Source organism: Diuraphis noxia, unplaced genomic scaffold, assembly GCF_037042655.1.
Source record: "Diuraphis noxia isolate RWA-SAM2 unplaced genomic scaffold, SU_Dnox_SAM2 contig0003, whole genome shotgun sequence".
Taxonomy (NCBI): Eukaryota; Metazoa; Arthropoda; class Insecta; order Hemiptera; family Aphididae; genus Diuraphis; species Diuraphis noxia.
The window spans coordinates 61,297,470-61,321,392 of NW_028301713.1; the positions used below are offsets into that span (position 1 = coordinate 61,297,470).

Below are 23,923 nucleotides of genomic sequence, written 5' to 3' on the forward strand. Positions count from 1 at the left end.
ATCAACGTGAATCTTAAACAATGATATGTTAATTTTCATGGTATCTTTGTAGTTTTGTACTACCATGTAGATGTAAGCGCGCACTAAGAAAGCATTTAAAAAAAATCACATTTTATTATTTTAAAGTGGCGGTTGAACAAGTATTTTGAGATTCAAGATGATCGGATGAGAATGTTTAAGTTTTGCACAGCATTACACTGCAGAATATTAAATAAAAAACTGAACAAAGTTTGATTCATATAAAGCATTTTAACGGGCAACGAAGTACTACGAGTATAGGTCAACTATAATAATAAAATAAATGTAGAATAGGTATATAGTCTTTTTTATTCAATACAAATTATAAACACGATTATAGGTAGGTAGTAGTACTTTTAAAATATATGTAAAGGGTAAGACAGTATAATTTTAAAAATACTAAATTATGAGGAATAAAAATTTATTTTATATTTAACATAAAAACACATATTGTAAAAATATATAGTAGAAATTATTAGGTTAGTTTTAGTCAGTATTCATGTTTTTAATAAGCCTTGGAAAACAAGAGGAGGCAAATTTGTTGTGCGATTACACGGTCTTAGTAGTAATTCTTCCCCAGTCTTGGTAATTGGCATGTTTCGATGATAGTTGACTAATTCACCTAAAAAAAAGATATTATTTAATATACGTGTGTAATGCACAAAACTACTGCACGGGTAATAAGTACCTAATAGGTATAATAATTATAATTATAATATTTTATACTGTTTTTAGGACTTTATATGATACAAGGAATGCGTGAGTATTCGAAATGATTACAATAAATATAGTAAATTATAGGTTAACACCTATAATAACCTAACCTAACCTTTAATTGAAATGCAAAACTCTAAACTCCAATATCCAAATCCACTAATTCAATTAAAAAAATAGCACTCAGTGATACAACTTATGTACCTCGCGTCCTAAACAATGTACAAAATGAACACGATTTTAATCGATGGATAGAATCACATAAAATCCGATGAAATGTTTGCAGAAATAAAAATCATGATAAAGAAAAACATTAATTATACATTTGTAAAATCAACAAATTATTTGTTTCACCTAAAACTTAAAAATGTAAATAATTAATAAAATAGATAACTATTTATTTATTAGAATAAATTTACCTTTTAATATTCTGAATGGTTTATATATATTCTCTATTCAATACATGTAATTTAAATTAATTTATTATTTAGTTTTTAAATAATAATTCATAGTCAAAAATCATTTTTTTTTTCTTTTAGCTATATATGTATTAAACATTTAATTTTAATTCTGTTAATTGCGTTGATCTAAAATAACTCACTCAATGTATTATGTGACATTTGATTAGTCCCTAAAAACTGATAATGACCATTAGATGCATCTACTAAATAATGTTTGCAGCAATCATGATCTTTGTATGTGATAGCGTAGCCCCAAATTCGTTCAGATAGTCGAACTAAAAAGCTACCCACTGGTTCATTGATGAGTAAAATCTCTGCTTCTTGTCGCGTTATGAGACCTATTATATGTATTAATATAAATTAAATAACTGTGAACATTTAACTCATATAAATATATTATTATAAGTTATAACATATAATAATTCCATTTAAAACTAAATCATACCGTGGAACCAAGTGGCTATGGCATTTTTATCTTTTTCAAATCCAGCTCTTCTGGGTATTTCTTTCGCTCTAAACCATTCAACAACAGCTTTTTTACTTGGAGGCTTGGAAGAATTTGGCACTAACACTACACTAAAATAAAAAATATATTTTCATTTTATAACTATATATTATAATGTACTACACAGTTTTTAATTCAAATATGAATATACATTATACATGATACTTACTTAGAAGGGTTTTCTGTAGTATTTAGAAGTGACCTTCTATGTTCTTCTCTTGCTTGACGTGCAATTTGTCGAATTTGTAACTCAACTTCTTTAGCTTTTTGTTCTAAAAATATTTAAATCTAAATTATTATGAATAGATTTAAACTAGGAAGTAGCAAGTATTCTAAAAATGCCTCACAATTCTATGAAATGATAATGATATGTTTTAATATTGAACTAACTTATAGGAACAAAATCTTTGTTGTTATTAAAAATGAAATTGATATATTAATATTGGTTGTGTTTTTTGAAAAGAATCAATTTATTATTTATACATAAAAAACATATTTTTGTTTTAACTCATGAATTATGGGTAAATATTATATGATACGTCATAATATTATACTCCGACTATTCAAAGTGATATGCTTGAGTGCCATAATTTATAAATATAAATGTATAATAAGTATCTTCATAATTTATCGGAACATTTAAAATTGACTTCATAAATATTTTATTTTTATTTATAAATGTTAATTTGCTATTAATCTATAATATCTAAATATTAAATAACAAGTACAGTACTTGTATAACTATTATTACTTGAAGTAACAATATATATATATATATAGACATGTATAGGTAATAAAGTAATAGTCCTGTTAGAATTTACTATCTAGATCATAATAATATAATGGAGTAATGTAATAATGTGCACTAATTAATGTCTTATAACAGTAATAACATGCTTAATAAAATTGTTAACAAATATTTTCCATAAAACATTCAAATTATAGATTAACAGTACACAACTTCCAATCAAATTTTGAATTAAAATAACTTCAGATCTTCAATAGGTAATTTTTTCGTAACTAATTAAATATTTTGTAACTTTTTTTTCAGAACTGTGCCATTTTATTTAATTATAAGAAATTATTTCAAGCAAATTGAAGCCATGGTTACCCTGTAGGGTAAATTAGAAGGAACATTAAAACACAATTACATTTGTAATATGCAAGTTAAATTGATTTTTACATTTGTGTTGTTCAATGAGATTTATTATATTAATCAATTTCTACTTATAATGACAAACGTTTGGCGTTTATTTCTAATGAATGCTTAAGTTCTAAACGATTTTAGTATAGTTAATTACATAGGGTAATATTATAAGTTAGGTTAGGTTAGGTTATTCCGGTACTTAATTATTGTGAATTAATGGCTTAGTTATAAGACGTATTTGGAAATCCAAGTCAATTTTAATTAAAATATCAATATAGTAGCTTAAATATTGTAAAATAATTTAATATCAAATTCTTTAAACATTAATACAATAATATAAAAACCATTATATTAATAAAGACTAGTTGTTTTCCAAGCTGTTCATGGCACGACCCATTATGAACATTATTAAAATTTTGGTGACCCACAATATTGATCATTTTGATGTTTCACTGGTGATCGGCGATCGTTATCGTAATGAGCTATATTAGTCGCGTCACCTGTACACTCGTGAATCGTAAAACCTTAGTCTAAACTAATCATAGAACATCAACACGAAAAGTAATTAATGTACAATATAGTTATATATTATTATATTATTATTATTATATTACAATATAGTAACTCGAATGCTACTGCATGTATTATTGTGTTATTCTCGTATTTATATACAACTAGCTGTACCCATATCGTCTATGTTTTTTATGGTGTATAGAAAATGATAATAATATAAACATTCAGTAGTAATTTAATGTATCTACGATCATTTGTTATTGAGTTACACCAAAAATTAAAATCGATTTTGTCGAACACCGGTTTTGTGTAAAAATTCACGTTTTTCTTTAATATTTTATTTGTTTTCGAGCCGCTTTTGAAAACTATTGAGATTGAACTTTGACCCCCTAGAGTACCAACCAGATTTGCTTTTCTATCAGAAAAAATACTGTTGAAGAAAATCGAAGTATTTTTACTACCTCAAAAGGCGATGACAACAAAAATAAATAAATAAAAAACATCGTTGTGAAATCAGTACATTCGTTACTCCGCTCAAAATCTAAAATTAAGTAAGTACTTTACTCAAGCAGTTGGTATACTGTTTATTTTTGTTAAATATTTTTATGTATCATTATTTTCAATTTTATATAATATTATGAATTCACATACTATTGAATAAGTATTTAGTATAACTAATATCAGTATATTCTCTTTTCAGCTTAATCGCAGTATAGGCACCTATAGGTGAGTATTATAGACTATTGTAATTAGTCATAACTCATAAGTTAAATTTAAAAAAATGGTACTATAGTAACAATTGTGGCACATATTAATTTTATGTAATTATTACACAAGTAAAAAAATGTAATGCATGACATATTGACATGAATGTTAAGATAAATATTTAATTGTATTATGAGTTGATATTGTTATTTGTTACGTTTTGCTTAGTGATGCTTACTCTGTTCTCTCCAAACAATTTCTTGCTTTTTATCTGCTTCTTCGGCTTGTCTCTCTTCTTCTTCTTTTTTATTTTTCATTTTGTTATAGATTTCCGATGTCCGTTCTTCCATTACTCTCTGTTCCCAATTTCTCACACGCTCGGACACCTGTACAACAGTTCAATGAACTTAATGTTCAGGGGCTCATCGAACGATTGGTTCCACTCACAGGTATATACGAATATACGATATAGAATTAGTGTTACAAAACATACACAATATGATCAGAAGACTATATTTTACATCATATTATGTTATATCTTATATAGTATAATGGTAGGTATTGAGTATCATTCATATAATCATATTATATAGTCTCATAGACTTAAGATATTTTATTATTATGATTATGAGATATAGTATAAATTAAATACTTTGTTGAATGATAGTTCTTTTAAAGGTCCACGAATTGGTTGAGTGTCCACACATGGTTTTCTTGCATTTCTAGTGTTCAGATCTTCTACGGAGCAGTAAATCTCTTCAGTCGCATGCGAATATTTATTTTCAGGAGGATTGAATTGAGTCTTTGCTTTGTTTTCCAACATTGCCATTAATTCAGATTCAACTTTTAATCTAGAGTGATAAAATTATAAAATAAATTATTGTAAAGTTTAATTGATTAATAATTATTTTAACCTAATTTATTCAAATTAAAAATCGATAACATAAATTATAAATGCTAATAAATGGTGTAATCGTATTATATTTATAAATATTTTAAAGTTTATAAAAATAAATATTGATATACTAAGGTGTAGTTAAGATTTTCCCGTTGGGGGGAGGGTGAATAATTTGTTAGGCAGACGTTAGATGGAGAGCGGAGAAACCTCACTGTATCCATGTCTTTTTAAACAATTTCAATTTTAAATTATAATGATTTATAATAAAATCGATATGGAATTCATTTTTGTATTATTTGTATGGGTTTGGGTAACATAATGTTTACATATTACATTACCTACTTATTAATCATTAGGCATTACCTTTTCCAAAAATATAATGTTAATACTTATTATCATACAGTTTTATTTATAAATTAATAAAAACGAACCGTAATTGTTCAGTCTCATGTTCTGCTTGTATTCTTGCAGCTTCTCTAGCCTCTTCTTCAATTATTTGCTCAATAGTCTTATCATCTTTATGCTCACCCATGACCCATGTCCAAGGATTACCATTTGTATCCAACATCCATTGTACTTTTTTTTTATCTAAAATATAATTTCGTTCAATAAAAATGAATTTACTATTGCAATGTACACGATATATTATTTCAATATCAGCTGGATATTAATTATATTTTTACTTTTTTGTCGTTTTGGATATGTGGGTTTAATGTCCTCCTTATGATCCCATATACTCCAACGTCGCACTTGCTCTTCGCGCATTCTACAAAATAGAGTTTGTTTTTGCGTTTCGTCTAATTCCGCTAGCAGCTCAGGATCGACGTACATGTCTTTGAGAATCTGCTGAAGCATGGTGAATCTAAAATTTAAAAACAAGTAATTTAGTTGGCCTGTTTAATAGTTCAATTTAGTATTTTTCTAGTTAAACTATGGATAATTGATTTTTTTTTTCGTGCACGTTTAATTCTTTTTTTCTTTTTATCACGCACCGTTTCGCCAACTCGGAGTGAAAGCGAACCTACTATATTTTATAATTTATTTTTATTTTTGAATTACTAAATAGATGTATAATAATTGTTTTTTTCTTAATATTATTAGATATATATTAATTAAAACTAATTTTGTATTGTTGTATTTCAATTTTTAGGTACCCGCATCTACGTTGTGTCTAAAGTTTTCTTTTGTATAATAATTTATTTAATATACATATATATATATACTATATAGTTATATAGGTAAGTATATTATCATATATGTCACATAAAAATACAAATTATTCATAATTTAAAATTTTTAAAACAATTACAAATTTTGAATGTAGATATAAGAAATATTATCGATTTATAGTATTTTAGCTGTTGTTTGTTTTAAATTAATTCATGTACTGATATGTACCTAGGATAAAAGAGTTATGAGTACAACTTATTTGAAGGGCTACATGAAAAATTATCATAGTAAAAAAAAAGAAAAAAATCAGATAATAATATTTCTGTTCTGCTTATCTGAAGATAGCGCGTTTAAAAGATAGGTCATCATTCTAATAATGAAAATCGTTTACGCAATAATTGTATTATTATTTATTATTACATAGAGAAAGTAATATATATTAACAAAATTATGTATGTTATATTATAGTGTTGTGTATATTAATAGTTAGGTATCCTTAATCGTTAAAAATAAAAATTATAGTTAGTTTTGGTATTTTAAGTTTTAACTACCTATAATATAATCTATGTTATCAATATTTTATTGCTGTACCTAATACCTACACTGTTAATTACTAATGTATTGATACAAAAATTGCATTAGTACATCTCAAAAGTAAAATTTTAATTCACTTTTTAGTATCAACATATAATATTATAACAGAAAACTACAGACAAAAACTGTATTATCCAGGATCTATTCATCTGGAACATATAGAATAGTTCTTTGTATTCAATGTACCTATTCGGCTACTCTTACGTATGTAGTTAGACTTCAGTAAAATTGCAATTCAGTAATATTTATAGTATATACTTGTTAAACACGTATAATATAATACATTACATTAGTATATAATATATGACAGTGTTATTCAACCAGGGTCACTTCCGCGTCAATATTTCAGTAGATACCTATATAGAAAGCGTGTCAGGGCTAATGTAGGAGCTTAAAACACAGCATTTACGTCATTACTCGTTATTGATAGTTTCGATATTTATCCTATTGTTACACTTTAAAACTGAAATAATAATAATAATCAGCTTTTTATTGACGGGCTTACAACGCACCTTATTACACATGAATATACGCGATGGAAACGTCATGCGTCCGCTGTCATATTGCAAATAGTATAGGTATACCTGCCTTTTCATTTTTGTCTGCGTTGAGAAAGTAAATATAAATAAACTGTATTGTTTATAAACAATACATAATAAACATATAAAATAAGATACAAAACTGGATGTTTATTGAAGTGCCCATCGACACTACTTTAAATATATATATCTTGTGTATATAGGAAAGGATGCACCTAATCGTTAAGAAACTTTATGGATCAATCAGGCTTGGAAGTTGAACCAATTTACAAAAAAAAAAATCAAGAATGATATTTGTGATAATTTATATTGCCAAAAATGTTTAAAAACCTAAACTATAATACTAAATACTATATACTAAACGTAAAAAAATTGATTGGAAAAATTTTCTTTTCTAAATAATAAAGAAAATCATAAAATAAAATATCTGAAACAATAATATTTACGTCAAACCAGTATTTGATAAAAAGTATTTAGTTTTTAAAAATTCAATAAATTATAATTTGAATAAATTCATTATTGAAAAAAAACCATGCTTGGTGAATCACTCAGTATATTACTATAATAGGTTTATTATTAGAGTGTTATTACTATATTATTACTGTCTATGATTGTTATTATTATTAATTCGACCCATAATTATTACTTTTACAATGTTTTTGATAATGGAACTTTAGCGGTTTTGTTTTTCTGTAACAGATGACTTGGCACATACGAACATACGGTCAAAAGCTTGTCTTTGAACAGTTTAAACACGAGTTCACCTCAATAGTGTTATCGTGTTATCACCGACCAGTTTCGTATAAGAGAGCATTCGACCGACGATCGACTTAACTAGTCTTTCATCTGAGCCATAAGACTAACCCGGGTAGACACGCAGATTAGTTGAACGATTTCACGCTTTCGTGCCGTTAGTATTCTCCGCTGGTATAAAACCAAATCGTGCGGACCTTACATGAACCAGCCGATGTTAATAATCGATAATAATAACCGACATTGCGTCAATTCATTCTTCTTATTCCTGTTCAACTGTACAAGTGTTAGGCATTTGAAATCTTTAAATTATTTTTTTCATTTTTTCTGTCCATCAGTACCTACCTATTGTTCAAAATGATCATACTCTTTGAAACAAAAAACTCCAATTTTTAAGTTCTAGCTCAGACCACCGTATACTTTGAACTTTTATCTCTTTTGCACACTTCTTTTTCTCCTTTTTGTACCTATTTTGTGGTCCATCAGTCACATCTACCGATTAATTACAACTCTAACGTCTCTAACAATAGGTAGGTAATATTATATACGATGTGTTTGGTAAAATTAGTTATACTTAAAATACACCATATAACTATTAAAAAATTAATTATTAATAGTAGTATAAACAAATTCTAAAATATTCTTAGAAATTGAAATTAATAAACACACCATCTCCGTCCAGAATCGTTTTGAAATAAATTGAATTCAAATGAATTCAAACTCATAACACATTCATTATGACCTATACTTAATGGATAATGACGAAGTAAGTAGGTACCTTCTCTCGAAACATTTACATCCAACCGACTTCCCTAGTTTTATTTTATCTTTAAACTTTGATATTGGTTCATATAAATGTGTAAGATATAAATAAAATAACAAATTATATAACCTATTGATTAAAATTTAACTACCTACCTACAAATAATCATTAGGTACATAGATTACTTAGTTATCACTTATCCCACATACCTAAACACTTGATTGTAACATTTTGGACATTTTTAAATGAATACTCATTGCGCGCTTATATAATAAGTTGCGCATTACAATTATTATTGTTATATTACTCTATATAATTATACTATAATACTGCCCAAGTTGTATTATATATACGCCTCTATAATAGTAATATGGACGTAGCACATTTTGTTTCGTTTATGATGAGTAATAATCCAAGATATGATATATTATCTTTATATTGCCATATAGCATAACAGCTATTATATAGTATAATCTTTATATATGCGTATTATATGTATACACACACGCGCGAGCGCGCTCACTTATTTGCAAATAAGTTTGTTTTTAATATGACGTACATCCATCATCATTGTGGCCAATGCGTTGAATTTTATCATCAAAGAGAGAAAAAAACGGTAGATATAGACGATAGAAATTTATAATATACAAGTGTCAAGTATATATGACGTGTATGTGAGAGTATATTATCAGCATCGCCTAATTTAAATCGTGGTTATCACTAGCAAGTAGCAACATACATTTCAGTACAGTAGTACTATACAGTACACGTATTAAATATTTATTACTTTATTAGTGGGATGCAACATATAAAATACGTATGATAAATCAATAATATAATAAAACTGTTATGATTTCGGTGTGACTGCCAAATATCAGGAAATATTTATGAGCTCATGACGTTAGTCATAGCTGAACAAAATATCGCGTTTTTCTTTCCATTCACATATATTCGGACGTCACGCGTTGTATAATAAATAGACACCGGTGAGACACGAATAAACAAACGTAGGTAATAGAGGATGTGTACATTTATTGTGATATTATGAATGTTAGAATATGTTGGTGAAAACAATAATGGCCGGGTAACAAGTAGGTAGAGCTTGTCGAGCTTGATTTGGGAAAAAATTAGAAGGGGGGGGGGCTCGGCGGATGTAGGAAGAAACAGCGTCCGCAAAAAATTAATCGTACTTTAAAGTAAGAGGTTTTAGCTAGGAATACTACATTAAATAACTGCATCATAATGATATATATACCGCGGTGGAATACGCTTAACATAATAATAACATGCAAGAAACCTATGTATTATATATAGGTACTGTGTACCTATATACCAGCAATACCTACTTTTCGTATGTCACATGACCAATGACTTAATGCGTAGGTTTTTTGTTATCGATATGCCCATCTGAGCTTATATATTATTATTATGCTTATTGCTTGTATGCATATCGTTAAAATTTACAATCGCCTCGCCCCTAATCGATCGTGTGTCGGACGCATTGTTTGGCGTAACAATGGCTGCGACGGCACGTCTTACAATATTATTATTATTATTATTATATTAATATGTTGTATTGCCTGCGGACAGAAAAAGAGTGAAAGAGATAGAGTGAAGAGAAGGGCTATCGTTATTGCATTGACACGCGGCTGCCTGTGACCACACAAAACGACAAAACTGATTATTTCCACCGCCGTCGGATAAGTAGCGATTTTCCGCACTGCCAATCGATAATCAGCTCTGCGCCTTATTTTTATCACCTTCGCCGTGAAATGTTTATATTAGGTAAATTACAAACGAACTATTTCATAAAATAAACGATTTCTTCGAGTATTTACAATATGTAAGTACCTACCTATACTCAGTATATATATACGACATGTGTGTACAGTGGACTGATTAATATTTAATACACCTACACATCCGATTGGTATCCACAATCAATCCACTATTAAAACTACAGGGCGATGCCGTTGAAAATGCACGCGGTTATCTTTAAAAAATGATTTAGCGGTATGGGTGAATTGTACATTATAATGCACGTAACAAATAATTTGTCGTTTCCACTAAACTATTACAAAATATAAACTATCTGGTCATCTATACTTATAAGTTATAGGTAAAGTATACTATAAACCTACACCTAGTGGCTATTATATACTTATATAGGTAGTAGCTTAGCACGGCCTTAACCTTATAGGATTATCAAAAAATGTAATATATGAATAGCAAATGAAATAGAAATGGACTTTAACATCATGATTGGAGACTGCGTGGACTGTTGTAGCAAATACATCATCAAACTAAATACCAATAAAATTATGCATACTTAATAGTTAATAGGCATCGATAATAATTCATATAATATATTATTACTCTATACAACTAATAGCTATACTCTATATTTTAAAAATATAATATTATCGATGATCATAGTAACAACACCATTACCGCTATTACGCAAATCGCAATAACCATTGCATTATATGTTCCGATATATCGTATAAAACGATGATTAGTATGCATCCAGCTGCTGCGTAATATGACAACTCGTATAGAATCACGTAGTAGACGATAGCGAATAGACCAACAACAAATCATTCATAATATGTTATTTTCTTTCAGTAAATTATGTGTATAGGTACTAGCATAAAGTAAAGTATATGCAAAAAAAACTAATACTAGCGAGTTATAGCATCGTGCCAATCACTATAAGATCTGTAGTCTTATAGTGACTCATATAGACCAATATACGGAACTAATCTCAGACAAAAATTCTGAAATTCTATTACATTTTCATTTATAATTAAAGGTATTTGTATTATATTATATGTCGTATTCCATGTACAATTTAACAATTAGTTTAAAAAATGTAAAATCTTATATAATATTAATATAATAATATCATAGGTACCAATAAGGTACCATATTAACTTATTAATTTGATCACTATTCCAGATTCCTTATATCTACCTATTACAGTTTATAAATATTACCTATAGTTCCATATAAAAATTAAAAATAGTTGTTAGTAAAAAAGTATAAGCTTAAAAATATAAACCTATTATCGTTTGCAAATGTTATTATCAACAATTTAAAAAAAAAGTAGTTGATATAAATATCGATTGCTCTACTATAATAATAATTTAAAATAAGTTACGTTTTTTGAAACAATGACCAAATCGATTTCAAATAAATGTGTTTTTAAAAAACTAAAAAATGTATAAATCATACATATTATGTACATATTCATTGGTCTTGAAATTATAAATTTCTGCTTCAACAACTATTTTTATAATTATAAAGAAAATATAATAGAATATTTTGAAATTTTCGGACTTTATTCCTGATAGGTAATAAAAACATTAAAATGTACATATGACATAATATATAAGTGACTTGAACACCTTTATGTATTTATTTATTGATGATTATATAATATATTATTATGTTTATTTACTCGTATATATTCACTATTTATCATTATTTAGAAATATTATTGATTATTATAGTTATTACGAACGCACATGAATTTTTTAGAAGTGATGTTATAGGTACTTTAAAGTGATTAATTGTTTATCGAAGCTAAATACAAACTTTAAATTAGTTTAATACCTTATAAACTTTTTCACGCGCATTGCATACATTATAAAAGTCTTACAAATTACTATACAATTTATTGATCTTTGAAATGAAAAAAATTGTGAAAATATTAAAAAATAATATATTTTATTGTGGGGTTTCAGTCGATACATTAGTATGCTCTATCACAAACAAGAAATGTATGTAATAATCGTCAACGTCACAGTGATTTTTATGCGAAAACTCGTAATTAATTATGGTAGAAATAAATACATATACTTTATGAGCCGACAATATTCGAATACCGTAGACAAAAGATATATACTACCATGAGGAATCGAGCGCCATAATATTCCCACTGCCGTCGCCAAGTGTCTATGTCAGTGGGTACCTACTCTATATAGTTCGGCTGCAGCGGAGAGAAATGCAAGCGGAAACGTTCGCGGCGTGACGACGATGAGTTTAGGTCAACTGATGGTATAATAAGTATGTACCTGTTGGCTGTTACTTGACTATTACATCTATTGTATTGCACTACCAAAATTCACGTAAAAGAATTAGAGAAGTGAATTTTTCGTAACCGTTAAAAATACCGATAGGTACATTAAAGAGCCCCCCCCCCTTCGGCGCACAAATATAATATATTATTCAGAATATAGGAACGCATGCAACGGTCCATTTTCCTCATTGATTTATAATAATATTACACACAACTACATAAGTGCTAAGTGCATAATAATAGTGAACGATAAATGATGATTTTCTCCTGAACCGTATTACGAGTGCCATTATACTAAACTGTTTGTGTATAGCTGACTTAGAGTGATTATATAGATTTTTTTATCAAATTTCCTAAATGTATCCAATTAAAGAACTAAAAGAGGTTTCAAACAAATTAATTGGATCCATGCTACAAATTATATATCATAAATCAATATTATAACTCTAGAATGAAATATTTTTCTGTAAAAAAACATTTGTGAGGTTATAATATAATATTATAGAAAATCATAGTACCGTTGACTATACATATGGTGTAAAGATAAATTATAATCTGGTTTTTTTTAAGTCGGTACGCTTGCTTTTTTGATCTTATAGTGAACGCCTGAAAATTGCAATAACTATGTATTATAATATTGCTAAACTTATTTGATTATTTCACGTTCCGATAACAAGCAATAATAAAGAATTTGCGATAAATATAATGTAGATACCAACTGTTAAATGGTAAATGATAATGTACCTATATTGCAAATACGATTTTTTTTTTTTTAAATGAATCTATATTGCCATATTGGTACTAAAAGGATAATAGTCCTCAAAATGGTTTACAAAAATAAAAATATAAAATGAATCTAATATTTCTATTCTTTTTTAATCTAGAAGGTTCTACTAGGGCAACTTTTAAAAATTATTATTTATTATTAAATACCAATCGATTAATATTAATTACTATCAAATCATCATTATTGCCTATATCTGTTCCAAATTTACTACATTATAATTTATAGACAGACTTATTATCCTTAGAGAACAAAGAATAGCTCAACAATTATTTATTCGACTTTCGATCCAAGCAAATTGAAATTTTCAAAAAAGTCATCCACTTAAAAGTTTATAAGAACAATATAAATTTCTCATAAAAAAAAGTTGATATTACCACAAAGTACAGACTATATAGACCACTTCTTAAATCGTATAAAAATATACCTAAGTATTTGATAATATATTATAATCATTAAGTATGTATACATAAAAATTAAAAAAATCAGTATTTGAATAGACTTATGATTAAAAAACATCAGGGTGTGCACTGCAGCGCATGCTAAATGAATCACCCTGCATGTCATATAATGGTTGTATAAATACAATATATTTATTTGTGCGTATTATAGTGTCGTATAAAGCACGTACATTTTCTTCTCACGATATTCGTTTAATACTACGATATAGTTATAGAAGTCAGACAACAATTTTATGTACCTGAATTTCATTTATAGCTTAAGACATGCCTATTGGTTAATGTTTATAATTTTATAATTCAATGCCAATAAGAAACAAATATAGTTAAGTTGGAAATTAGAAATTATATTATTTTGTTAGGAAAAATCTTAACGCGCTAAAGGTATCTTCATTATTAAGACAGTGTTCACGATCTTTACATATTATGCAAAATAAATTATAAAAATATAAATTTTATACTATTTTAAAAAGTTATAAAACCTCGGTATAATCTACAGTGTCCAACGATAATAATATTATATCATTACAATGTAGAGTGTGCATTTTTTTTTTATTGGGTTAAAGGCTTCAACATCACAGGTCATTAGCGTAAGATAATTATACGTAAGGTAATAATTTTATGGGGAGACATTATGTTAGACATAGAAAAGGGAATGTAAAATATATTATGTAAAATTTTTTTCTTCTTTTGCTAAACCTATCACAGTATCACCTATGTTTGTGAAGAAATTGTAAATATTTTTGCAGTTCTCTTCTCCAAGTGCTTGTTTCATCGATGATGGATTCCCGAAGATTTGTCTGGAGATGTTGAATTTAGGCCATTTAGAGTGTGAATTATTAGCGTATTATAGTGTATTACGCGCGGTTAAAGTTAATTTATTAAGAGTGAAATAACAAATAACTCCGTAAAAATAATTGGAATATTAAGGAATATGTCCTAACTCCTAAAAGTACCTACATATACGGCTATATAACTATAATTCACGTTTTTTTTTTTAATTTAATATAATATATACTATATACAATATACATATACCTAATATGCTTGATATAGCAACTAAATCATAGTATATATCGAAATTTAAGCTATAATCTGCAATAATTATTAATCAGTATAATTGTGAATTTATAAACTCGTATTATATAGTTCATAATAATTAATAATATTATGACAAATTGAAAATCCTGCTGCCTTTAATCTTATTATCGCAGTCAAATGTAATATTGTTTAGTTTTAAATAATATCTACCGTATATAAATATATATATAATTTTTTATATATATAACTTCTATGAAAATTGTCTATATTATAGTATTATGTATATCTTTACAAATGAATTATTTATATCTAAATCTAGTGTGTGTAAGGCGTGTGCGTGTATGTGTATAAAAGAGAAATCCTTCATTGTAGATAATATATATATAATATTACACATACATACATATATATAGGTACAATAGAGTGCCATTCAATGCAGCTCATTGTACCTACTGTCCATTGTAACATTTTCCAACAAGGCTTGTAAACGTAAAATATAAATAAATATTGAAAAATATTGTTTCTCAATAATTTTCTTTAGAGTTATTTACAAAATTTGTCATCATCAAATGTATTATACATTTTAGTAATTCATATAATTCGTTTTGTCAGGGTTCGGTAACGACTGTTCAGAAAAAAAATAAACAATTAACTCGAGTATTGTCACTTACAGTTGTACTGTGGTTTAATGATGCGGATACACATCACGTGGGAAACATCCTTGAGTTATGTCATCCTTTTGTTTCATATACAAAAATGATACAAATAAAAACCTCGAGATATTTTAACTTAATTGAAAGATCATGGTGTCTAGGTTTCGTTATGGCTTCATTTAATTTACAATAGATAGGTATGTATTATTATAATTATATGCTATAATGAAAGATAATAGATATATTTATTTGTTTGAATTATGTAACCAAATAAGATGAGTTTATCATTGATCACGATACAGATGAAACCCGAAACGGAGTAGGATTTATAACTTAGTAACAATTATGTTTCACCCCAAACAATGTTAGTTAAAATTTAAAAATTATATTATGTACTACCTATAACCTATATATGACATAATTAAAATATTGAATGTAGTAATTATTATAGAACTAATTTGTTTTTTTTTTACTTAGTTGGTTAGTTAAACAAAACATGTTAATTCAGAACTATTGAAATATTGGCTGCAGTTAAGTTTTAACATAAAATAGCTTATAATATTACCTATGTATTGACGATAAATTAAAAATATTTTTTGATCTACAGAATAATATTATAGTTCTATAATATTAAAATACTTTACATTCATAGATAATTAGCAATTATTTATTTGATTCAAATTTCTAAGCTACCGAGGCAATTAGAGCACGTCAATTTATTTTAATCACGAATTAAAATAAACATAGATTTATTGAAAAAATAATTAAAAACATACCATTAAAATATACTAAAATCAATAAATTATTATCGAAATAATATATTACCTATATAAATAAATTCTAATGGTTTTATTTTAAAGAAAGTATCATAAATATAATATAATATATAATATAACACATAAATTATTTTGTTTTGATAAAGAAAATTGCAATCAACTAGAATTTTCAGATTAATAAAAATAAATATAAATAAAAAATATGTATAAGTATTACAAATACCAGATGTGATTATAATCTTTAAAAATAAATGGGTATTTATTTTAATTTTAAAGAAAACATTACCATTTACCCTGCAAAAGTTATTATATAAATTACGAGAAAATCTACTCATTAAGTAGAAATAATCTCGTTTTATTATACTTTTCATCAATTATTCGAGTTTAGTAAAATTGCTAATCACGCCAAATTTAAATATGTTATTTTTATTTTCGTCAACTTCAAATACTCAAAAAATAAATATTATTAAGTTTTGAGTAACAATGTAAGTTTTTTGATATCTAACATAATATCTTATATATATTCAAAATGTCTCGAAGTTCCTCCACTGGGAGCGGTTTCTTCATTTTATGAATCGAGTAATTTTTTCATTTACAAACATCTCATTCGCTTATTGTTCAACGCATATTTGAACAGATTGAGTAGTAAAAAATATTAAAAATATTAAATTATAATGTTTATAAAACTATGGTATGTTTACAACTTATTTATCCATATAAAATAATTAAACAATAACTCTAATAATATGTTTGTACCTTTATATTGTATTAAATGACTCATTTATTTATGTAAAATTTCACGTGTCAGGCTGTAAACTATAAGTAAATTTGTTAAGACTTAAAATATTTTATCGACGGTTTCTTTAGTTTGTATTGACTATATAGTAAGTAATAACTGTTTAAGTCCACTATTAAGTTACCAACGCAATAAAAGAAATTACATAGAATACAACGCATATTTTTTTTTACAGATAATATAAATGGCTAAGAAATACACTGTTTAAAAAAGAGAGAGAAACAAAAAAATAAAAATATTTACAAAAAAAACAATTTTTATTCGTCATTGTTATAGTTGTTCGGCTGAGCTATGTAGCAAAGTGTCAACGGTTCGGTCAAGGACAGTAGACTGTATGATATGTGTTTGCTGACACATGGTGCATAAAAAATCACTTTATGAGACGGATCCACTAACTGTATAGTAAAGATCATACGTTTTCAGAGTTTAACCAATTCCGGGTAATCATATTAATGATACTAATATGGTTAATAATTAATTTTCTTTTATACACCCAATTCACATAATTCTAATATAGTTGTTTCAAATGCATAAATACCGGAATTCTATATGAAAGGAGTGCAATCATATTTTATTCGATTTATATAGGTAATAGTGTAATGAGTAATGACTAATGACTAATGAGTAATGATGACCATTTATTATACAGCGAATATTGTGGTAGTATCCGGATAATATACTAATAACGTAATATTTTATTTACGATTACGATCCTAGGCATACAATATTTTTATTTATTTATAGTAGTACCAACTAGAATAATATAATATTTATGTCAACATAAAAAAACACGTCGGGTGCTATCATTGGATGGTCCCCTCGACCCCTCCTCATAATATATTATTGTTTATAAGTATTTAAAGAAGTTATCTCGTTTACTTGCTGTGCTAAAACATTCACATGTTATAAAATATATTATTTTATTAAATAAAAGTAATATATTTATTAGAATGTAATATTACAACGAGTATCTAACTAATAAATAATATTTTATATACTGATGTACAATATAATTCATTAAAATGACCTCTTGTGGCTCGTATGTTGTCTTCGTCTTAATAAGCGGAGTAAACTAACGGTTAATATATTAGATTTTAAGTAGAGAATTAACTTAAAATGTGAAGGAAAACACTAAGAATATTATCAATGGCCCTAAGTAGGGATTTAGTCGTTTAAATTTTAAAGCAAGTTATGAGAATTAAAAAATATTAAAAGGGTACGACGGCGACGACCTCGTCACATTTGCATCCTTATTATGTTCACCCCAAATTTTTTGTAATTTCTTTCAAAATATCATTAGTTTTTAAAATAATTTTACCGGTCAGCTATCATGTGTTATAATATAGGTACGTAGGTATAAATATTATATTATATCATATAATTCATATATGTATTGGTATAGCCGAATAGATATACCTATGTGGTATTCTGCATGAGTTCATGATAATAATTTATTAGTGTGAATGGAGTCATAGGGTATTCCTTAAGTAGTATACTTGGAAAATATTATTAAAATATTTAATTTATACCATTATACCTACAAACCAATATAGGTACACAATTATTTACATTGGATTAAATTAAACTGTCTCCGTAATCCATATTCTATGTTTTAATGTCGTATTATTTTACGAATACCAATATATTTTATTATACCTATTGTATCTGTATAGTACAGGCACATAGTTTTGAGCATGTAACATCCGGCATAAACACTCGCCGAATAGAATATAAAACATCGTTTTTCTGACAAACTGTACTTAATATTCGTGATTCATGCGAAATGTGTTATTAAATAGTAATAACAGTAGTGTATTCTTGAACTAATTACACAACATTATGGAACCGGTTGAATACAATCCAAACGAAATTTAGTATTTACGTAGAAAGCATGTACAGGTGACGCCGGTAACGGTGAATAGAAACAATTAAACAAATATAACAATAATTCAAAACTTATATGTTTTTCAAAAAGGTCAAGTGAAAACTTCATACGAGGCCACGAGGGTATTATGTTGATTAATGTGTTTTTTTTTTAATTTCAGTTCAAATTTAATTTACATTTTACGATTTTTTTCGTATTTTAAAAACAAAGAAAGCAAAAAAGAAAATTAAATAAAGAACTACTTTTTCAAGAATACTTGGTTATTCTAGTAAAAATATATTCCATTTGTTACCCACATTAAATATTTGAGTGCATTGAAAAAATTACGGATTTGTTAAACTAATCGGCTACTAAAAGACCAACGTAGCATAACGACTTTCATGAACATTGTCAATCCAATTTATTAAAAAACAATTACAATCTATCCGGGTCGAAAGATTTAAAAACAAATAAGTGAAATTCGCTTTGAAGTCTTATTTCCTGCAATATTTAAAACGATCAATACCAAACCTATTTGTTTGATCGCTGATTGTATTAATGACTAGGTAAGTGCGAATTGATATCTGATGTTTTTTGTTCCGATTATGGTATAACGACATACAAGTTTGAACAGTGCTGTAGATGTCATGTTATTGTAAACCACAATGTAGTAGCAAATGGACACTGCGAGCACTTTATAATAATAAAACAAATTCCTGAAATTATAAGATCATGTTCAAGGATTTATAATATGGGCGTTAGCACAAATATGATACATTTTACTATCTTATAGTAGGTAACTGCATGTGTTGGATGATTGAGATGTATCATCAGTGGCATTGTCTTTAATTACCTACGTGACATGTTTTGTGTGGTAGGGACATTGTTACCCATGTTAGTATACTCTAAATGTCAGATATTTTTTTCAAAAATGTTTGTTTTAGTATTGGTTTTATAACATGTTATAAATATTATAAGATCAATGCAATTAAGCACACAACGAAACAAGGATATAGTTCTAAATATAATTTAAATAATATATTGTACATAGTTACATTTAAACATTTTAAAGCTCTCGTTTCCATTATCATTTATAAAATAACAAATTTGATGGAAAGCATGACTTTAATTGTGAAACAATTGAAAACCTTGCTTTATTACAATATAATAATAAAAGGTATGGGATATTTTAGAAATTATATAAATTAGATTACATGTAATGTTATTGTTGTTTGTTTTAGAAGTTATTAATTAATTTATTAATCATAAACGTATATGTATTATTATGTGTACCTATGTAAAAAAAAAGTATGTACAACATCTTATAAAATGTTTAATAGATATATAAATTATTAAAATCGTAAATAATGAAAGAAAATGTTACTCTGTTGTAATATATCGTTATAACTATGACTATCAGCATGTTCATATTCACGGATGGTTGCATATTTCCATCAAATTACAGACTAGAGTGTTGTGGGTATAACTACATCATAATACCATATGCAGTTTTTTTCTCCAACAAAAAATAAAACGGGATCCTCTAGACAGTATCCCACCACGTTGTTGAACATGTGTAACTCGAATAAGCTATTTTTAAAACATTTAAATATTTCCCGTTTATGGTGTAACTTGAAAGAATGATACGTCGTCCTTAAAAAATAAATATTCAAAACAAACACATAATGCACCTATGCACTACATGTTAATATGTAATAAATATTTTCAAAAAAGATGATTGTTTAATTTATAATCTTTACTTTGACTATAGGGACGTGTCTTACTTGAAAAAATTAACATTTCAATTTTATAAATATGTGTTATCTTTTCTTTACACAATATCAGTTTTACCCACAACAAGTACTATAGGTCATTGTCTCATCGATATACACGTAATTTGAGTAGGTATATATTTGTGAATAAACTAAACAACTACACATAATAATATATGTACCTAACTATATAAATATTAAAAAAATCTGTGGTTTATAAATAATATTCAACATCGATTAGGATGTTGTGGACAGGAAGTTTTTTTATGTGTTGTTATTCCGTAGTTAAACTTATCTATATTGACTTCACGATAAGACAAAAGTGGTGTTTGATGTTGTTTCAGTAAATAATAATATATATGTTTGTTATTCTATAGAATAATGAATAGATTGTTATTGAAAAATGTATTTTCTATGAGTTAAAAACATATACCTACCATTATGATAAGAATTAACATAATATACATTTTGCCTTTCAAATTCAAAATATCCAATACAACTTACAAAAATCAGATTTTAAAAAGTTGCCCCTATTAAGCCATGGTGGAATATTTTGTATCCAAATTGAACATTTTCTATTTGATAACAATTATTTATTCATTTAGACATCTTTTTATTCACTTAATTAATGTTTTTATTATATTTTTTAATTCGTACACTATGTAGAATTATTTTTGTTCGTTAGTACCTTACTTTATTTTAATACTTTAAATAGTTATCATTTATTCATTTATAACAAAACGTGCTTATAATTTATTATTACGTGCAGGTGAACCATTATAACTATTTACTGTATTATTGTTGTATGACAGTAACCTACATAATATTATATAAAGTATCTTATAGTATTAATTGAACAAAGAACAATGTATATTTATTTGTATTATGTTCATTACTATCTAATCATATAGATTCATAGCACACTTAAATCGTAATATGTTTACTAGGTAATACAAATGGCCACTGATTTTTTTTTAATCTATATGTTTTTGAGTTTTGAAAACAAATTTATTAATTACGAATTATTGGCAAGTAAGTAGGTATCTACCAATTAGTTTTACTAAAAATTATAGCTAAACAGGGAAAAAGTTAAAATATATTATAATTTGAATATTGAGTGATTTCGAAACCTATTTTTTTTTTGCCATATTCAAGAAGAAGTGTGAACTTAATTAATCAATAATAATACATACATTTTCTAAATAACTATTTAGACATATATACCTAGCAACATTCAATACATCCAAAAACAGCGAAAAGTTAATCATTTTAAGTTTTAACCAACAGTCGACTTTCTAATATTATAAACTATATTATTATATAGATCATTAAACTATTAAAGAAGTTTAAATCTTACCTTTGTTTGTGCCGTTTGAGGCCGAATTCTGATCAGGAATACAATTGTTTGACTATAGTTTTAAAAACAAACCATACCTATCATTCGAAAAATTAAAAATTATAGCTAGCAGCTAAATGTAGTTAATCGACGGTTATAATTGTCTGTATAGTGTCATCGTCGCCCTGATATTGGAACGAAACCTGTTTAAATATTACAGGTGACTTAACGCGACTTAACTTGCACTCCACGCTGTAGACAACGCCGGCGGGTCAACGTCTAAAGTCAGACTAATCACGACTGGACGAGTTTTAGTTATAACAATGTGCTGTCCACACGAACAACGCCGCCGATTACACCACCACCAAGAGTACACTGGTCGCTGTAGTGCTGTACTGCACGGCTGCAGCATAATAATATTGCACGACGTACGACGTATTGGTAATAATGCTTGCCCATTTACCATCACTCCATTTCGACTGTGTACATACAGCCAGTGTTTGGAAGTAACTTAACCAAGTTACATATTACTGTAACGAAATTACTTTTTAAGTATTTTAGATGGTAATTTAATTACAAATTCTGCAAATAATTTATACGTAATTTAAATTACTTTTTGGTACTAATGTTACAAAACTGATTGTCACTTTTATTCTTTTAATATCATATAAAAAATCATGATATATTATGTATATTGTATATATCAATATACAATATGTGAGTTATATAACATAATATCATATAAGTATTTAGTATTGTTATTTATAAATTAAATATTCTTGGCTGTAATATTTTTCTTATAGCTATATGACAAGATAAATGTTAGATACTTTAAAAAAAGTAACTTTTATTGTAACTAAGTTACTTTTTAGCTCAAAAAGTAATGTAATTTTACTCCTCCCATAAAAAGGAACTTAAGAGTAATTTAGTTACAATTTTGAAAGTGAATTAGTAATGTAATTGGACTTTCCAGATTGTTTTGCAAACTAATAACGTTTTTTATATAATATGAAATCATTTCAAAATAACATTAAAAAAATAATGAATTTTTGTACTTTTGAATGAAAAATAAATTTTTAAATTTCATATTCTACGCTTTCAAATCGCCTACAATTCAGTGGCACAACTACACCTAATGGTGCCCAAGTAACTAAAATTATTTGGTGCTCCACTACATATTATTTGCATTCTACAATTATAATTTATAGTTATGGTGACTACATATACAAATTTAAAAAAATACATTTTAAGACTTAGCTCCTTTGTCAAAATTGAACAACGTGAATACTATTATACCCATTTTGCCCGTGTATAGTCCATAGGTCCATCTATACAAATCGTTTATTCTATCTGATTACTCTATTTTTTTATTTTTATCAAAAACTATAAAATCTAATTATTGGTGTGTGCCTTTATGATGAAAATATTTTGAAATTAAGTAATTTTAAGTACACTTAAACTGATTAGCTACTAACCAATCAAAATACATTAGGTCAAACCATAAAATATAAATAGATAGGTAATTAAAATTAAAATTATAAAAATCATAAACATATTATATTATCCCACAATATTTTCTTTA

At 26.7% G+C, this 23,923-nt stretch overlaps 1 protein-coding gene across 2 annotated transcripts; it reads right to left on the reverse strand.

The window, feature by feature from the left end:
- Window positions 1-304: 304 nt before the first annotated feature.
- Window positions 305-22,729, reverse strand: LOC107163633 (SH2 domain-containing protein 4A-like). Of its 2 annotated transcripts, XM_089224101.1 has the most exons (10): window positions 22,363-22,729; window positions 5,645-5,823; window positions 5,393-5,549; window positions 4,716-4,914; window positions 4,302-4,449; window positions 1,868-1,970; window positions 1,639-1,769; window positions 1,334-1,531; window positions 1,152-1,184; window positions 305-640 (listed from the first exon to the last, which is right to left on the reverse strand). In XM_089224101.1, the coding sequence occupies exons 2-10, from the start codon at window positions 5,814-5,816 to the stop codon at window positions 516-518; spliced, it is 1,266 nt and encodes a 421-aa protein (XP_089080227.1). In that variant the 5' UTR covers window positions 5,817-5,823; window positions 22,363-22,729; the 3' UTR covers window positions 305-515. The 2 variants fall into 2 exon arrangements, with proteins under 2 accessions (XP_089080227.1, XP_015366618.2); XM_015511132.2 differs by lacking the exon at window positions 1,152-1,184 and having other exon boundaries at window positions 22,363-22,727.
- Between the last annotated feature and the right edge of the window lie 1,194 nt (window positions 22,730-23,923).

Bases quoted from the DNA above. Each gene is read 5' to 3' on its own strand.
- LOC107163633 (XM_089224101.1), bottom strand. From the start codon at position 5,816: ATGCTTCAGCAGATTCTCAAAGACATGTACGTCGATCCTGAGCTGCTA. The intron at 4,915-5,392 runs GTTCGTTTTTAT...TTATCACTCTAG, and splicing joins CATGAGACTGAACAATTACG to ATTAAAAGTTGAATCTGAAT. The intron at 641-1,151 runs GTAAATTTATTC...TCTTTTTTTTAG, and splicing joins ACCATTCAGAATATTAAAAG to GTGAATTAGTCAACTATCAT.